Raw genomic sequence first — 15,151 nt, forward strand, 5'->3', positions numbered from 1 at the left:
GAGGACGAACCTTATGTTGTTTTAGATCGACCGAATCCAGACATACCAGTATATGTTGTTCGTAAAGAGAATGGTGAAGGACGCAAGCGTACTTTACACAGAAATCTTCTGCTCCCTATAGGTACACTTAACCTAAGCGATAGTTTAGATCAAACTGTCACAAGAAAGAAACCTACACCAGCTCCAAGAAGGAAAAAAAACTCTGATCAGAGAACAACGGCAGCAGTAGCTCCAGAATCAAGGAGTGAAGAGACTGATGATTCATCCGACGATGAATTATTATGCCGTAAAGTTGTGCCTGGGCCACTGAAACTGTCACAATATCACAGTAATGATTCATGTGACGAGTATGTGAGAGGAGCTGATGATGAGGATGATGCTGAGGATGATGCTAAGGATGATGATGAGGATGATGATGAGGATGGTGACGATAAAGATCCTAGTATAGAGTTAGAGCAGATCGAACAACATAAAGATGATAATACAGGAAAAATCAGGGAGTCATATGAAAATGGAAACAGTGGACTGCGGAAATCATCTCGTCCACGGAAGCAACCCAAATGGATGAGAGAAGGTGAGTTTGTTGTTAACATGGTTTGCAGGGCCATGATGAATGCTGTACTAGATAAAAAATCATAGTTTTTGTGTATTTTTTTTAAATCTCTTAATTGTGTTTATGTCAGGTTTACATATGCTCTAGTATAATGACGAGGACGTCATTTCTCGTGGAGGGGGCATATGTGATAGTGATTTCGTAAATATTATTTTATGTATTTTTTATTTCAGCTTTACAAATTAACGTTTATCATTATAATAATAAAATCATTCATATTAAAAAGTTGTGTTATACGTGTTATCCCTTAAAGTTAAAAATAGCAAATGGTCAGTTCTATATTTAATTCTGGTTGTTGATTGGCTGGGAGAATTTTTGCGCGGTGTGCGGCAGGTAGTTTTCGAGTGAGGGCTAGTTTTGGTCGAGCTCAGGAGAGGTGGACATTATATGTCTGAGATTATACGTCAAATAAATACGACTTCTGACATGACCTCATACTGTAAGTTCTTTTACTTTTTAATTCACAGTTAAACTCTAATTAAATATCGTAATATTTTTGATTGTCTATAGTTTTTACATAAACACTATTCAGTGAGAATGCTAAGTGTGAAAGCAGATAATGAAATCATTATTTGTTGGTATTTATCAAAAATAGTGTTCTATACGCATACATTATTGTTTAACAGGATCCTGACTTGATTAACAGCATTTGTCATAATTATTTGAAGTGGACCCTGATCCACAATCAGGTATTACAATATTTTGTTACCTAAATAAATCTATTAATTGTTGTTATTATAGAGATGCATATATATGATATATCTCTAAATGTATAAATATATGATTTAGTAATATTGCATATGTACGTGTAGAAATTACATGGATGAAGTAATTGTTTATGTAAGAGCTATAACTCATATAATTATGTACATCGTATAAATTGTTTATATCATTATCATGTTGTGCATATTATAAGGCATACTCGCATTGTATATTTCAGGGTTTTTTCATTTTAATACAGAATATATATATATGAAAATCCGAACCATCAGTATTGTTATTCTTGGTACAATGCCCAATAGAAACGCTACTTCAAACATCCGGTGCATTGGTACTCTCATTCCTATACTCATAATTTTACTCACTTCAGAATTAGGCAAATATGTGTTTTTCATTAACCTTATACATACCTCTAATTGTGTATAAAACTTGTGTCCTGGATCTTGATTTATATTTATGCTGTAATGAGAGTGGGCTCACAGTGAGACTAAAGATGAATTGACTGCTTTTTAATGACTTTAACAAATAAAATACATGGAAAAACGGAATGAATGTGTTTGTTTAAATGTATTTAAGGGTATCATGAACAAATTTGATATTTTTTTAAAATAAGGGTGTATTCTACCCAGAATTTAATTGTCGTTTAAATTTAATCCAATTACAAAGATGGCTTACAGCACCTTCTCGCTCGAGGTCGCATATGACGTCACACATCATGGCGGGTAGATCGAGAGAGAAAATATGCATATCGCGACATTTGAATTTCATCGCTTTCAAACTCACGAATTTGCAAGATTATTTTATGAAAACGATAATAAACTTCATTTTTAATGAGTATAGAATGATTTTATTTTAAAAATTCCGAAAATTGAAAAACATGCGACATTTCCTTTAAAGAAATAGATTTGTAAGCAATAGGAAAGAATAAAAAAAAAATCCCGATTTCTGTCTCAAAAATGAGTTTTAAATGAACTCGAAGTAAATATTCAATTTATTGTATATTAAACTTAATAACTTAAAGAAACATAGGTACAGTGGGTAACAGTGGTGTACAGTTTTTGTCAGTACTCTGTACAGTGGTGTACAGTGTTTGTCAGTACTCTGTACAGTGGGGTACAGTGTTTGTCAGTACTCTGTACAGTGGGGGTACAGTGTTTGTCAGTACTCTGTACAGTGGGGTGCAGTGCTGGTCAGTAGTCCGTACAGTGCCGTACATTGTTTGTCAGTATCCTGTACAGTGGGGAACAGTGCTGGCCAGTGCCTCGTACAGTGGTGTACAGTGAGGTACAGTGCTGGTCAGTGGGTAGGTACAGTGCTGTCTTGTGGAGTACAGTGGAATACAGTGACTCTGTACGGTGGGGTACCGTGGGGTACAGTGGGATACAGTGGGATACAGTGGAGTAAAATAGTTCTGTACAGTGGGTGTACAGTGGATTTATTGTAGGATCCACTGTGAATATACAGAAGATGTCGGACAATGTCAGTCTATTTTTGGGAATATCAGTAGATTTTGAAATCAGTAGTGTATGCAAAATTGTTTACTGATATTAGCCTTACCCCTTAAGGTACCTCACTACACCTACACTTATACTTTTTAAGACACTTCGTCACAAGATTGAAATGTTTTGTTAAGCTGTTTATATCGTTTGATTGGGTTTAATATCGTTGTTGGTTAAAAACGATAGTGGTTAAAATATTGGGCTTCTGAACCGCAGGTCATGAGTTCGAATCCGCCTGGAGCTTTTGTCCATATTAACTGAATAACATTTTTGAAAATGTAATTTTTCATCCAAAATTGCACTTTTTTGCTTATTAGACTTAAATACTTCTTATCCAATATGATATCTATCATAATCAAGTAATTTTCTGCTGATCTGTAAATTATTTCAACTCTTTATACCGTCTTCACGGTAATAAGTTGGTCACACTATGCAGTCATTCTCGTTTTTCTAGGATTCCATTTTGAAAAATCAGTGTCGCTCAAGTTAAGATCGTTTTTTCTTGAAGTAACGGGATTTTTATTATTATAATACATGTTTTGCAGTAAATGATTTTAGGAGTTTTTATCAAATTTATATACAATAAATAGCCTTTTATTCTTAAACGCTTTATCATTATTATTTAACAGTCATATTATACATGTAGATTTCACAGTGGTTTCCATATGGTTTCCATATGCCGCTATGTATGCTAATGATAATGGTTATCCATTTTTCTGCTATTGAAGTCGGGAAAGGAAAAACAATTAAAATGTAGATTTTTGATATGAAACAACTCCAAAATTTTAGAGACTAAAGTATTTGCCACTCATCTCATCTCATCACACTCACTAATTTTTAGCTCACCGAGACGAAGTCAGGGGGAGCTTATGCTATACCCTCGGCGTCGGCGGTGGCGTCGGCGTCGGCGTCCGGACCTGGTTAAAGTTTTTGTTGCAGGTCCTGTATCTAAGCTATTACTTGTCCTATCTTCACCAAACTTGCATGGATGATGCATCTGAACCTACTTATGGACTTGCAAGACTTGGATGCTGAATCTGAGTCCTAAATTTCAGATGCTGGAGGAGGTTAAGGTTGTTGGACCAGGTTAAAGTTTTTGTTGCAGGTGCCCTTTGATAGCAATATCTAAGTTACTGCAGGTCCGTACTTCACCAAACTTGCATGGATGGTGTGTCTTATGATACTGATGCACCAGACAGGCTTGAGTGCTGAATCTGAGCTATAGGTTTCGGATGCTGGAGGAGGTTAAGGTTTTTGGAGCTGGTTAAAGTTTTTGTTGCAGGTGCCCTTTGATAGCAATATCTAAGTAACTGCAGGTCTGTACTTCACCAAACTTGCATGGATGGTGCGTCTTATGATACTGATGCACCAGACAGGCTTGAATGCTGAATCTGAGCCATACGTTTCGGATGCTGAAGGAGGTTAAGGTTTTTAGAGCTGGTTAAAGTTTTTGAAACAGGTGCCCTCTGATGATTATTATATCTTAGTTATTACTTGTCCTAACTTCACCACACTTCCATGGATGGTGCGTCTTATGATACTGATGCACCTGACAGGCTTGAATGCTGAGTCTGAGCCATAGGTTTCAGATACTCGATATTGTTAAGTTTTTTGGAACAAGTCACATGTTTAATAGATAATAGTACTTTTTCAAACTTGCATAGTTGATTAAACTGTAGTATGAATGAATCACAGAGGAAGCTTCAGATGCAGAGCTTGATCTCCATTATCAAGGATGCTAAAAAATATATCTTAGTTATTACAGGTCCTAACTTCACCAAACTTGAATGGATGGTGTGTCTTATGATACAGATGCACCTGACAGGCATGGATGTTGAATCTGAGCCATAGGTTGCGGATGCTGGAGCAGCTTAAGGTTTTAATTGCTAGTGCCCTCTGATGATGATATCTTCATTATTACTGGTCTGAACTTCACCAAACTTGCATGGAGATGCGTCTTATGTATACTGATGCACCTGACAGGCTTGAATGCTGAATCTGAGCCATAGGTTTCGGATGATGGATAAGGTTTAGTTTTTTTGGAACAGGTCACATGTTTTATAGATGATAGCTTGCATAGTTGATTTAACTGTATTATAAATGAAATGCAGAGGTTGCTTCAGATGCAGAGCCTGATCTCCATTATCAAGGATGCTAAAGAAATCTCCTACCTCATTCAAACCTGCTCGATAGATAGATGTGTTTGTTGATAAATGATATAACATGATTCCTATTATATAGTATTGTATAGTATGAAACAATATTGTTTAATATGATACAATATAATATCATATGTAATATTATAAAAAGTTATATGATACGATATGATATTGTATAATTTTTTAAAATATTTTTACTATGATATTGTATCATGATATCGTTATGTATAGTATTGTATATTATGATACAATATTGTATAATATTATATTGTATTATTAATTTATTATTTAATCACATGATACTATTACATAAGATATTGCAAAATATAATATTGTATCCTATGATACTATATAGTATATTCTATAATATTGTAACATATGTTTTTGTATAATATGATATTAGTTTCTGTAATATAGAATTATATCATATTGTATAAATTGTATAATATGATACTGTTATATTATATAATATCGTATCATACGATATTGTATATTGTTATACTTTCATGTTAAATACTGAAATCTGATTGGTTAAGACGCAGTTAATAATATTTTCTATTACCCTCAGCGTTAGCAACGCACTTAGCAACGGGTAACATTAAAAAATGTTACATGCGCGAAAATTATGCGCGTACGGTTCGCTGTAGAATTCACGTTATTCCTATATAAAAGCAGTAAATTTTTCTTAAAATTAAGACATTCAGTATAACAAAATAAATAGTGCCTGTTTGGGAGGATAACAGTTGAAATTGACACCCCTCGAAAACCATTGTCAACCTCCGCTTCGCGTCGGTTGACAATGGTTATCTCGGGATGTCAATTTCAACTGTTACCCTCCCAAACAGGCACTATTTATATAATATGATATTGGTTAACAATATGATATATTATCACATCACTTGAAATTGTATTGTATGATATTGTAAAATATATTATTGTATCATATGATACAATATGTAAAATATTATATTGTATTATATAATATTTTACTTTATCACAGAATATTGTATCATTTGATATGATACAATGTTGTTTCAAATAATATTGTATCATATGATACAATATCATATTATGTATCAAAAATGATACAGTATCGTACAATATCATACTATATTATACAATATAATATCATATATTTCAATGTTATGATGTATTATGTAATATGATATTGTAATATAATACTATATTGTTTTATATATTATGATATTGTATTATTTGATCAAATACAATAGCGTATAACACAATACAATGTCATATCATACGCTACAATATCAAATCTCATTATTATTGTTTATTATGGTATTCTTTTGTATTATATGATATATGTTGTAAATATGATAGGATGCAATATTTAATTTTACATTATTGTATTGATTAACATATGAACATATGATTATCATACAATTTTTCAACAGATGATATACAATATTGTGTCAAAACAGAATCCATGAAAATCCAAGATCATAAAGTATGATTTTCATTTAATATGATAAAGGTGGTCTCAAAAAGGTGAAGTCTCATAAGGGTGAGGTCTCGTCTCGGTGAGCTTTGTAATCTGTGATTACCTTTGTTTTAATCACGGACTGATAAAACCTGTGGGAATTAACTGCGTTACCAAAACTTACCCTCCGAAAAGGAATTGGGCTAAAAACGATCTTATATGGATCAATTTTTAATAAATAGTTTTATTTGGTAGGCATCTAAGTATATGATCTGTGTTTACAATATGGCATTTGCAGTGTTCAAAAACACGACATCTACCCGATTCTTTTCATTGTCATATGATTAATGATTTACAAGCGTTACCGCTTTTTCTCTGCGGAAACAATTATATACTGTTTTTAATTCCACCTTATATATCTTCTGGGTAGTTGCATTGGTTTATGTTTTTGGTGATGTTTAAACTAAATAAACAGCTATGTAAAGAAAAACGACAACTTATGAGACTTTTTGTTAACAACCGTTACCGTTAACAATTAAATAAAGCATTACTTTTTTTTTAATTTTCGAAACAAATATTATTCATCGGGAATTTTCAAATATCTAGGTACATGTACGCATGTAGTAACAGTAAAGTAAAAAAAAAACGCGTGTTAGAACGAATTTACCACAACAGCAGCATTTTTGAAAGGTCACAGCATTTGTTATTTTAAGTTTTTATCTTAATGCTTATATTATTTGACTATCGATCAATTTTTTTTTGGGTAAAAATATGCACTGACTTGGAATATATTATTTAGAAGAAGTAATGGTAATGGGTGTTAAGGAGCTTTGTATTATATCAAGGAGTTATATATATAATATGTACAACGCCCGTTACCGGCTTTATCACACATAGAGTTATTACTTTAACGGCAGAGTGTTTTTCATGGTTTATATAGGAAAATACACTTTCAAATATTCATTTATTTTACAATGATTTATCAGCAGTTTATTAAACATTAAAAGTTTACTGAATATAATATTTGGTTAAGGTGTATGAGGGGATCTAGAAAGGAGGGGGAAGGATCCGGATCCCACCTGAAAAATTATGCTAGCATAAAAAATTATCATATCTTGACCTGGACCCCCCTCCCCTTCCCGTTTCCCAAGCAAACATAGGTATCCCTCGGACACCCCCACCCCCCCCCCCCCCCCCACCCCCGGGCGGAAATACAACCGCCGATATGAGAAAAGAAAAATCAAGGACAGGTTAAAAATATTTTTAAAAAAGGGGGAAAAGGAAATTGTATATGTTTTACATTTTTTTGGTCAATTACAGTGTACCTTTATTTGACAAACCAATATCATTACCAATATTGAATTACTTATTGAAGATATACTTAGGTTGTATTATAATAAGACATCTAGTTAAAATTTTCATTTAACATCCGTTAAATTAACTTGCAATAATTTCTTATCAGTCTTTAAATGTTGTTTTTATCAAACTGAACAATTTTATCGTTTTATTCTAGATATTGTACGTCGTACAGTTTTAAGCTCCTATGATAAGTCAGATTAAAACATGGTCAGAGATAACATGGTGTCTGACTTTGATGTGTATTTCACTTAACGAATGAAACAATAAAATGTACCACACACAAGTCCTGCGTTTGTAGTTTAAACATTTTCATGACCCTTAGATTAAGGTGGATGGGGCGGGAGGAGGTGTCAACAAATGAACAATTAAAATTAAAATTTTTAGATATACTGATATTTAATTTAAATTTCAACAAGGTTGAATTGTTGGATATTGTCATTTTTTTAAAAGTATTTATATCTCCAGGAAGAAAGACACGTGTTTGAAAATATAAATTTAAATACATGTATTACAATGAATACCTTATAATCCATGCGTTTAGCTAGAAAGGGAGGGGAGGAGAGTTGGGTCCGTCTGGACACCCCTCTCCCTTGAAAATTAAAAATTAAAAAATATGCCTCATCCCGCCACTTCTTTCTAAACAGAAAATATCCCTCTGATCCTCCCTGTGAAATTCCCCGGATCCGCACATTATTCCACGTTGTTTAAAAATCATAATGCCATAGAAATTAATGCATGTAATGACTAGTTTTTTTTCAGTCTGATTAAAATCAAATTCTCGATTCGCTCCGTGGGACAGCGTGAAGTAATCTATGACCCCAGTTTGATACGTTCTTCAATCTGTATGTTGAGTTGTCGTTCTTCAGATATTCAAAGCGCTGAACTATTGCCAACTGGAAATAATAATTAAAAAATGTGTTTATCAAGAGGCGAAGAGAGGGTCAGTGGGTCTGAGCTGGCAGAACCCCTCTCAGAATAAATTTAGCTACCGTAAACATACTGAGAAAGATCGAGGACCCCCCCCCCCCCCCATGATCTGTGCATCAAAGAGGCGAGGCTGGGTAATCAACGAATTACGTATACCCATCAGATCCGTCTTACACTTTTGAATATAATATATATTTGGTCATAAACTATTACAAAGTTCTTCTTTAAAGAAGGTAGATATAGTATAAAAATGGCCACGACGATGAAACCCTCTTAAAGCGAATTTAGTAAAATAAATAATTCTTAATTTAAAAGTGCATCTTTCCAAAACTCCAAAAAACTTAATGTTACATCAATAGTATAGGTAGAGTCGGGTCAGAATTATAAGTTTGAAACGATGGAATGTCTGTTTGATAAATTATATATCAGGCCACGGGACCATACAACTTTACAAGCTCATTTTTTTTTAAAGATCAGTCTTATTTTATATACTATATACATGTACTAGTATACATGTATTTATAAATATTGATTTCTTAATGTAGAAGTAAAAAATTGGTTCATCCAGGAATCTGAATTCTGATCTGCAATTTAAAATCGGCAAAATATCAAAATATTTGAAGTCCTGTATATAATGTAGCATACGTTTTTTTTTCAAGGTCAATATACTTTTGAATAAAAACAAGTTTACGAATTAATCACCATTGAAAATACCAAATATCAAACATGACGGTTTGCAAATAATTGCCTGAAAAAGTGCGAGTCACAAGTTTAACTAATAAAATACTTCACGTGCAAGTCTAAGTACGCATGCATATTAACATGCTTTTTTATAGTTAGATGTATTCTATAAACTGATACATTTCATGAAAACGAATAAAACGATGCTTTGTCTGACTCATCTTCATACATGTAGTACAACAGTAAATTTTGATGATTTCGATTGCTTTCACATGCATTGGCGAATTTGGGGGAGGGGTCGAGTGGGGGGGGGGGGGGGGTGTCCGGGGCCCCTTGAAAAATTGAAATTTTTTAAATTGACATAGTAAATTTACAGAAAAAAGGCCTTGGACCCCCTCCCCCTGCAAACGCAATAATCCGTCAGAAACTTATTTCCATAAACACATTTTCTGGATCCGCGCATGCTGCCTGTTCTTGCCTAATTTGCACACTGCTTGTTATTGCATTTATATAGTTACTATATAGTAACTAATTTTATGTTTGGTAGATCAAACGGAATCCCAGAATAGTACTGAGCTACTGAGTATTCTGTATTACAAATGTAGCTATATCGGAGAAATCGCCGATATTTATATTTAACTAATCTTGTACAATGTACATTATATAATTTTCCAGGAGTTGAATACATGTGATGATGCAAAATTGCTTTTTCCGAATTATCTGTTAATGGTTTTATTTACAGGGTTAAAAAAATAATGCTACTAATTTCATATATTAGTCAAATATTAATTGATTATATTTGACTATAACAGTATATATGTACATGTATATACACGCGTACATGTAAGTTTACATGTATATATAGCTTTTTAGACAATATCTTTGAACAAAATAAATGAAGACAATTGATAGTTTAACATTTTTATATAAGACAATTCTATTTTAAAGTTAGAAAAAGAAAATATTCATATATTCAATCCTCTTCGACTTTGATCCTATATAGCACTGTCACATATCTGCAAATGCGTACTTCTTCGGTATTCTAAAAATAAATAAACACATAAATAAATTAACAACACATAAAAAACTTCAATGCAGTCACTGGACTAGAGAGGTTATTCAATTCCAGAAAAATCTATAAAATTGCCGAGGATCTGACACGACGCTGATTCCTTCTTCATTTGATGTTGTGCTAATTGTTAATGAGTGTTAATTAGCGTTTGATATTTATCTCTAACCTCTACTAGCGGATGCTGGCACCCTGTTGTGTTACCGAATCATCGGTCGTTAGTCGCTTAGGTGCCATGTTTTTCTGATGATATCGCGGTATTGTGCGAGATCTCGCGCGTCCTATGAAACAATTAGAGGTTATTCTAATCGACGGAAATACCCCTTGAGAAATGCGAACTAATTCAATTAATACTGATAGGAAATATCTTAATATAAAACAACATTCTCTTATTTATCGCAGTAGTTTCTTTTTATTACATTGACTGTATGGGATCGCGTTTGAATTAAATTAGGAGAAACAGGGGGGGGGGGGGGGGGGTTAATGTTTTGAATAATGATGGAATATTTAATTAATCAATTTATTAAAAAAAATTTAACATTGTATAAAACTAATTCGAAAATGTGTAAACAAAATTATAAGATTGATTTTTTATGGATAAGAATTGTATGCATATTAGGATAATTAAGGATAACATTAACATTAGGATGACTTGACCTTACATGCATGTACAGAGTATATTCACTCATTCGTTTACTTTTAACTCACGCCATACAACTTCGGATTACACAACTATATTATTTATTCTTGTTTGATTTTTAAGAAACGGAAGTAATAAGTTTTTAAAAAAACTTTTGAAATAGATTATTCGGGTCAGAATTATTGAAGCAAAAATGATTCCGATTCATAAGGCACAAGTTAGACTTGGTTTAAAGTTTAATTGATCTTTTTGATCATTGACTGTACAATATACATGAACATGTACAGGTTGGAAACAGCCATTCCGATGCATTTATTTTTAATTAATCCCTTCTGAGAATGCACAATTTTTAACCTGCCGGATACATTATGTTAATTTATTTGCAGTTGTCATATGCAAACACAGCGTAAAGAAATTTTACAGATTTATCTTTTTTTGATTGAAGGGGGCTTGAATTTGCTCTAAGAATATCATTTATTATTATAATATTAAAATTCATGAAGCATACAATTTAATTTTGATGTACGTTATAATCTATTTTAATCACATTTACGAGTTTAAGACTGCCAAGGAAAAGATTTGTAACATTTTAAGAATTTTAAAACTTTCTATCGTTTTTTCCTCCATTAACCCCTAGATTAATTCGATGATTAAGTTATGCGTTCCAAATTGCGCAGGCGAATATTGTGCCTATCGATAATTTAACTTTAATTAAATGTACAAGAAGCAAGTACATGTAACTAGGACATGTATATTGCAGCTTTAAAATTTAATACAGTACATATTTCCCATCGGCCTCAACTATGAATTTAATTTTTTTTTAAAAATTAAATGTTTGCAATCACATCTTATATATATTTTTGGCGTAATATTGGCGTAGGAAAATATCACATGTTTCGCAATTCAGAATTGCTGCAGATTAATGAGTCTGTATTAGCATTTTAAAAACAATAACATTAATGTTGGATTTTTTCACTAATGTGAACTAATGATATGATACTTGGGTTTCAGAATATATTTTTAAAATATGATTTGCCTATCAAATTACATTTTTATAAGCTCTTTTAAGCGCCCATTCTATATATATTTTTGTGGAAAAAATCACTAAAATTAGTTTTTCTCTCGTATTAAACGGTCAATATATTAGCTTTTCTGTCAATTTATATCTTTATATAATGTCTTTATCATACATAAAAACCAGAAATATTTTGTTATTGGAAGCATAAAAAAATAATCAAAATTTCTTCAAAATTTAAGAAAATTAGAGGAAATGCGGGCTATGCAATATCAATTTAAGTTCAAACATTTATTCCAATTTAGTAGTATAAGCTGATAGAGATTCTGATATTCTTTCATTTCATTGAAGAATAAAATCTTCAAATATTAAACAAATGTCTACAGAACTACAATGAGCTACACTTATTTTTATCATCCTTTAAGTTGAGGAAAAAGGTAGTGACCTTGACCCGACCTTTATGGGAAAAAGGCAAATTTAATTAACCTGATAGAATCATTTGGAAATATGATCTGTTTGACTGTGTCAAAATTTCACGAATTTCTTATTATAAGAAGTATGTTTGATAATGGGAAGACTCCTTCCTTAAATAACCTTACATTTACATGTATATAGCTATATTTATTCATGAAGAAAATCCCACAAACTATTACATACCGATCATAATTGATCCCTGGCCCCGTCGTCCTCTGGTAGCGGACATACTCCATCAAATCCCTCCGTGACGTATCTACAGGAAGAACTCCGAGAGGCTCCGATCGGACAGGAGGTACCATCTTTCTTGTTATGGAATACCGTATAACCGGCTATTACGACGTGCTTTACTTCCTCCTCCGGGGAAGATATTGTGTGTTCCGGGGCAGTTTTATTCAACCCCGGGGTCCGGAAAAATGACTGTCCATAAATAGGATTATTGACGGGTGTTTGGTAGGCAGAATGGCGAGGGACTATGGGTGTCTGGAAACGAGGTTCGGGAACTTCCTGGAAACGGAGATCCGGGGAAAACATAAGCTGTCGCTTAGGAACTTGAGCTCCGTGAGCGGCATAAGCGGCGATGATCATGCTGCTGCTCATCGGAGAAAACGGTTCATGAGGAAGTCGCATACCGTCATGAGGAAAGGATGACTGTGATGACATAGCGACAAGTTGGCGTCTTTGGTCGTCTTTTAACAGAATATCTTTTAGAGCTTTGATGTAGGCAATGGCGAGTCTAAGAGTCCATATTTTAGACATTCGTCGATGATACAAATGGTATTGTTGGGGGATGCACTTTCGCAGATCCGCCAGGGCAGACGACATTTTCTTCATGCGGCGGCGTTCCATGTAGTTCGCTGAGCGTCGCCTCTCCTCGATTTCTTCCTCTGAAAGTTTGAGTTTGTCAAACCTTTTGGTTCCTTTTTTTTTTTTTTTTCTCGCTTTCTTCTTTATCGGCTAATGTTAGATCAATAGGTAAATGGACATCTTCGACGATAAAAGCAGGTACATCATTTTCCGTACTTTCTGTCATGTTATATTTTTCTATACTGATGTATAGAGATCGGTTACTACTGTTTAATTCGTGTCCTATTCAACAAGTGTATCTTCTAACGGGTCATCTCTCATCATATAAAGATACTTCCCTTGATTTGAGGGGAGGGGGAATGATGCGGAGGGGGTCATAAATCTACGCAGGGACTTGCCAGTAACCCCCGCTGTGGCTCAAGCTGGTCCGTGAAAATTGCCACTTCGACTTTGTAACGAGTTTCTAATCGCCATCAGATTGCGGTAAAGACACACATTTATCTGTTTTATTCACACAATCACGCTAAATAAAGGGACCCTGCTTTTCCCTGTCTTTGATTCTTTTGGAGATGGAACCAACGGTTAAAGTAACAATTGGATTCTGTATTTCATTGACCAGTGTCAGAAAATCGCTCTCAAATAAATCTCGCCAAGGCGTTGGTTTCTATGTATTTTTGATTTTTTCCGGATTGAGGGGTTTTTGTGTTAAATGTGTTTGTTTCCCAAAGGTTGCCATTTTCTTTTAACGGTAGAAACTATTTATCAAGCTTTTCAATGAGAGTTGTATCCGGTATATTTGCACGGTCCAAGAACAAAAAAGAATCATTACATTAAGTATTAGCACGAAAATTCAAACGCAAGTGAAAACATCTTAGTATTACCTTAAATTCTAAACATAAATTTTTGCCTCATAACATGGATAAGTATGTGTACAAAGAACATTCTTTTTTACGATTTGATTGATTTTATTAGGTTTTTTTAAACGTTGTACACGACAAATAGATAAATCTATTAATAATCTGTAAAAAAAAAAAAAGTATTTAAAAATAAGAATATAAGTTATAAATTTGATCGAACTTTTAAATACCGCTATTACTAAAGTATTTCCCTAAAATCCTCTCCCGTCCGATATCAGAACTATTTGACCAATTCTATGCAAAAAAACACAGGAACACACAAATTACTATGTATAAAACAAACGTAATTCCATAAAATTATACAAGTTTAGTCGACCTTTGTGAACTACGGAGAGTATTATCTATTCTGTACCGACACCTTAAATCCAGGTGAGATTATTTATTACAGGTAAACAACAAAATAGGTCAAAGGATAATTGTAAAAACGAGTAATAACTTGGATAATTATGTTAGAGACATGTACTTTTGGAGTGTAGATTTATCAGGGACGTATATACTAAGAAGTGAGTACATGTTTATTTGTCCCTTAATTTATCATGGGGACGGCTGTATGATTTTATTTTATAATTTTACATAAATGTGCAGGGATTTCTAGAAAAAGAATCTCTTTGAAAGGTTTAGGGCTAAAACGTTCCAGTATGAATTTTATTTAATTTTTTGTTGTTGTTTTTTTAGATCACGAAATTCCCCTTACGCAAGCCAAGCTATATCATCTCCGAAAAGTCTCCAGTTCATATCTTTAGTCGTTCTTTAGATGTTTCGTGTACAATATTTCGTCCGTGAATCGTCGCTACCGAAAGCAAATTTTAATTTCAACTTTTTTGTTTTTC

The 15,151-nt window shown here is 33.3% G+C and overlaps 2 protein-coding genes across 3 annotated transcripts in view; both read right to left on the bottom strand.

Annotated features, from left to right (window-relative positions):
• LOC117682423 (RING finger protein 207-like) overlaps positions 1-1,796 on the bottom strand; it is a 39,033-nt gene extending 37,237 nt beyond the window's left edge. Inside the window, exon 1 of the mRNA XM_066082334.1 lies at positions 1,744-1,796. The gene's annotated coding sequence lies outside the window, so the exon portion shown is untranslated. The remainder of the gene's footprint in view (positions 1-1,743) is intronic.
• An 8,508-nt stretch (positions 1,797-10,304) lies between these two features.
• On the bottom strand, positions 10,305-13,978 carry LOC109621171 (uncharacterized). 2 transcript variants are annotated; one of them, XR_010712551.1, is made up of 2 exons: positions 10,638-10,810; positions 10,305-10,441 (listed from the first exon to the last, which is right to left on the bottom strand). XR_010712551.1 is itself a non-coding variant. In XM_066080721.1 (2 exons), exon 1 carries the CDS (start codon positions 13,444-13,446, stop codon positions 12,784-12,786), a length of 663 nt encoding a protein of 220 aa, XP_065936793.1. In that variant the 5' UTR covers positions 13,447-13,978; the 3' UTR covers positions 10,377-10,441; positions 12,781-12,783. The 2 variants fall into 2 exon arrangements, 1 of the variants encoding a protein (XP_065936793.1); XM_066080721.1 differs by lacking the exon at positions 10,638-10,810 and adding an exon at positions 12,781-13,978 and having other exon boundaries at positions 10,377-10,441.
• Positions 13,979-15,151: the final 1,173 nt, after the last annotated feature.

The sequence above is a fragment of the Magallana gigas genome, chromosome 4 (genome assembly GCF_963853765.1).
Source record: "Magallana gigas chromosome 4, xbMagGiga1.1, whole genome shotgun sequence".
Taxonomy (NCBI): Eukaryota; Metazoa; Mollusca; class Bivalvia; order Ostreida; family Ostreidae; genus Magallana; species Magallana gigas.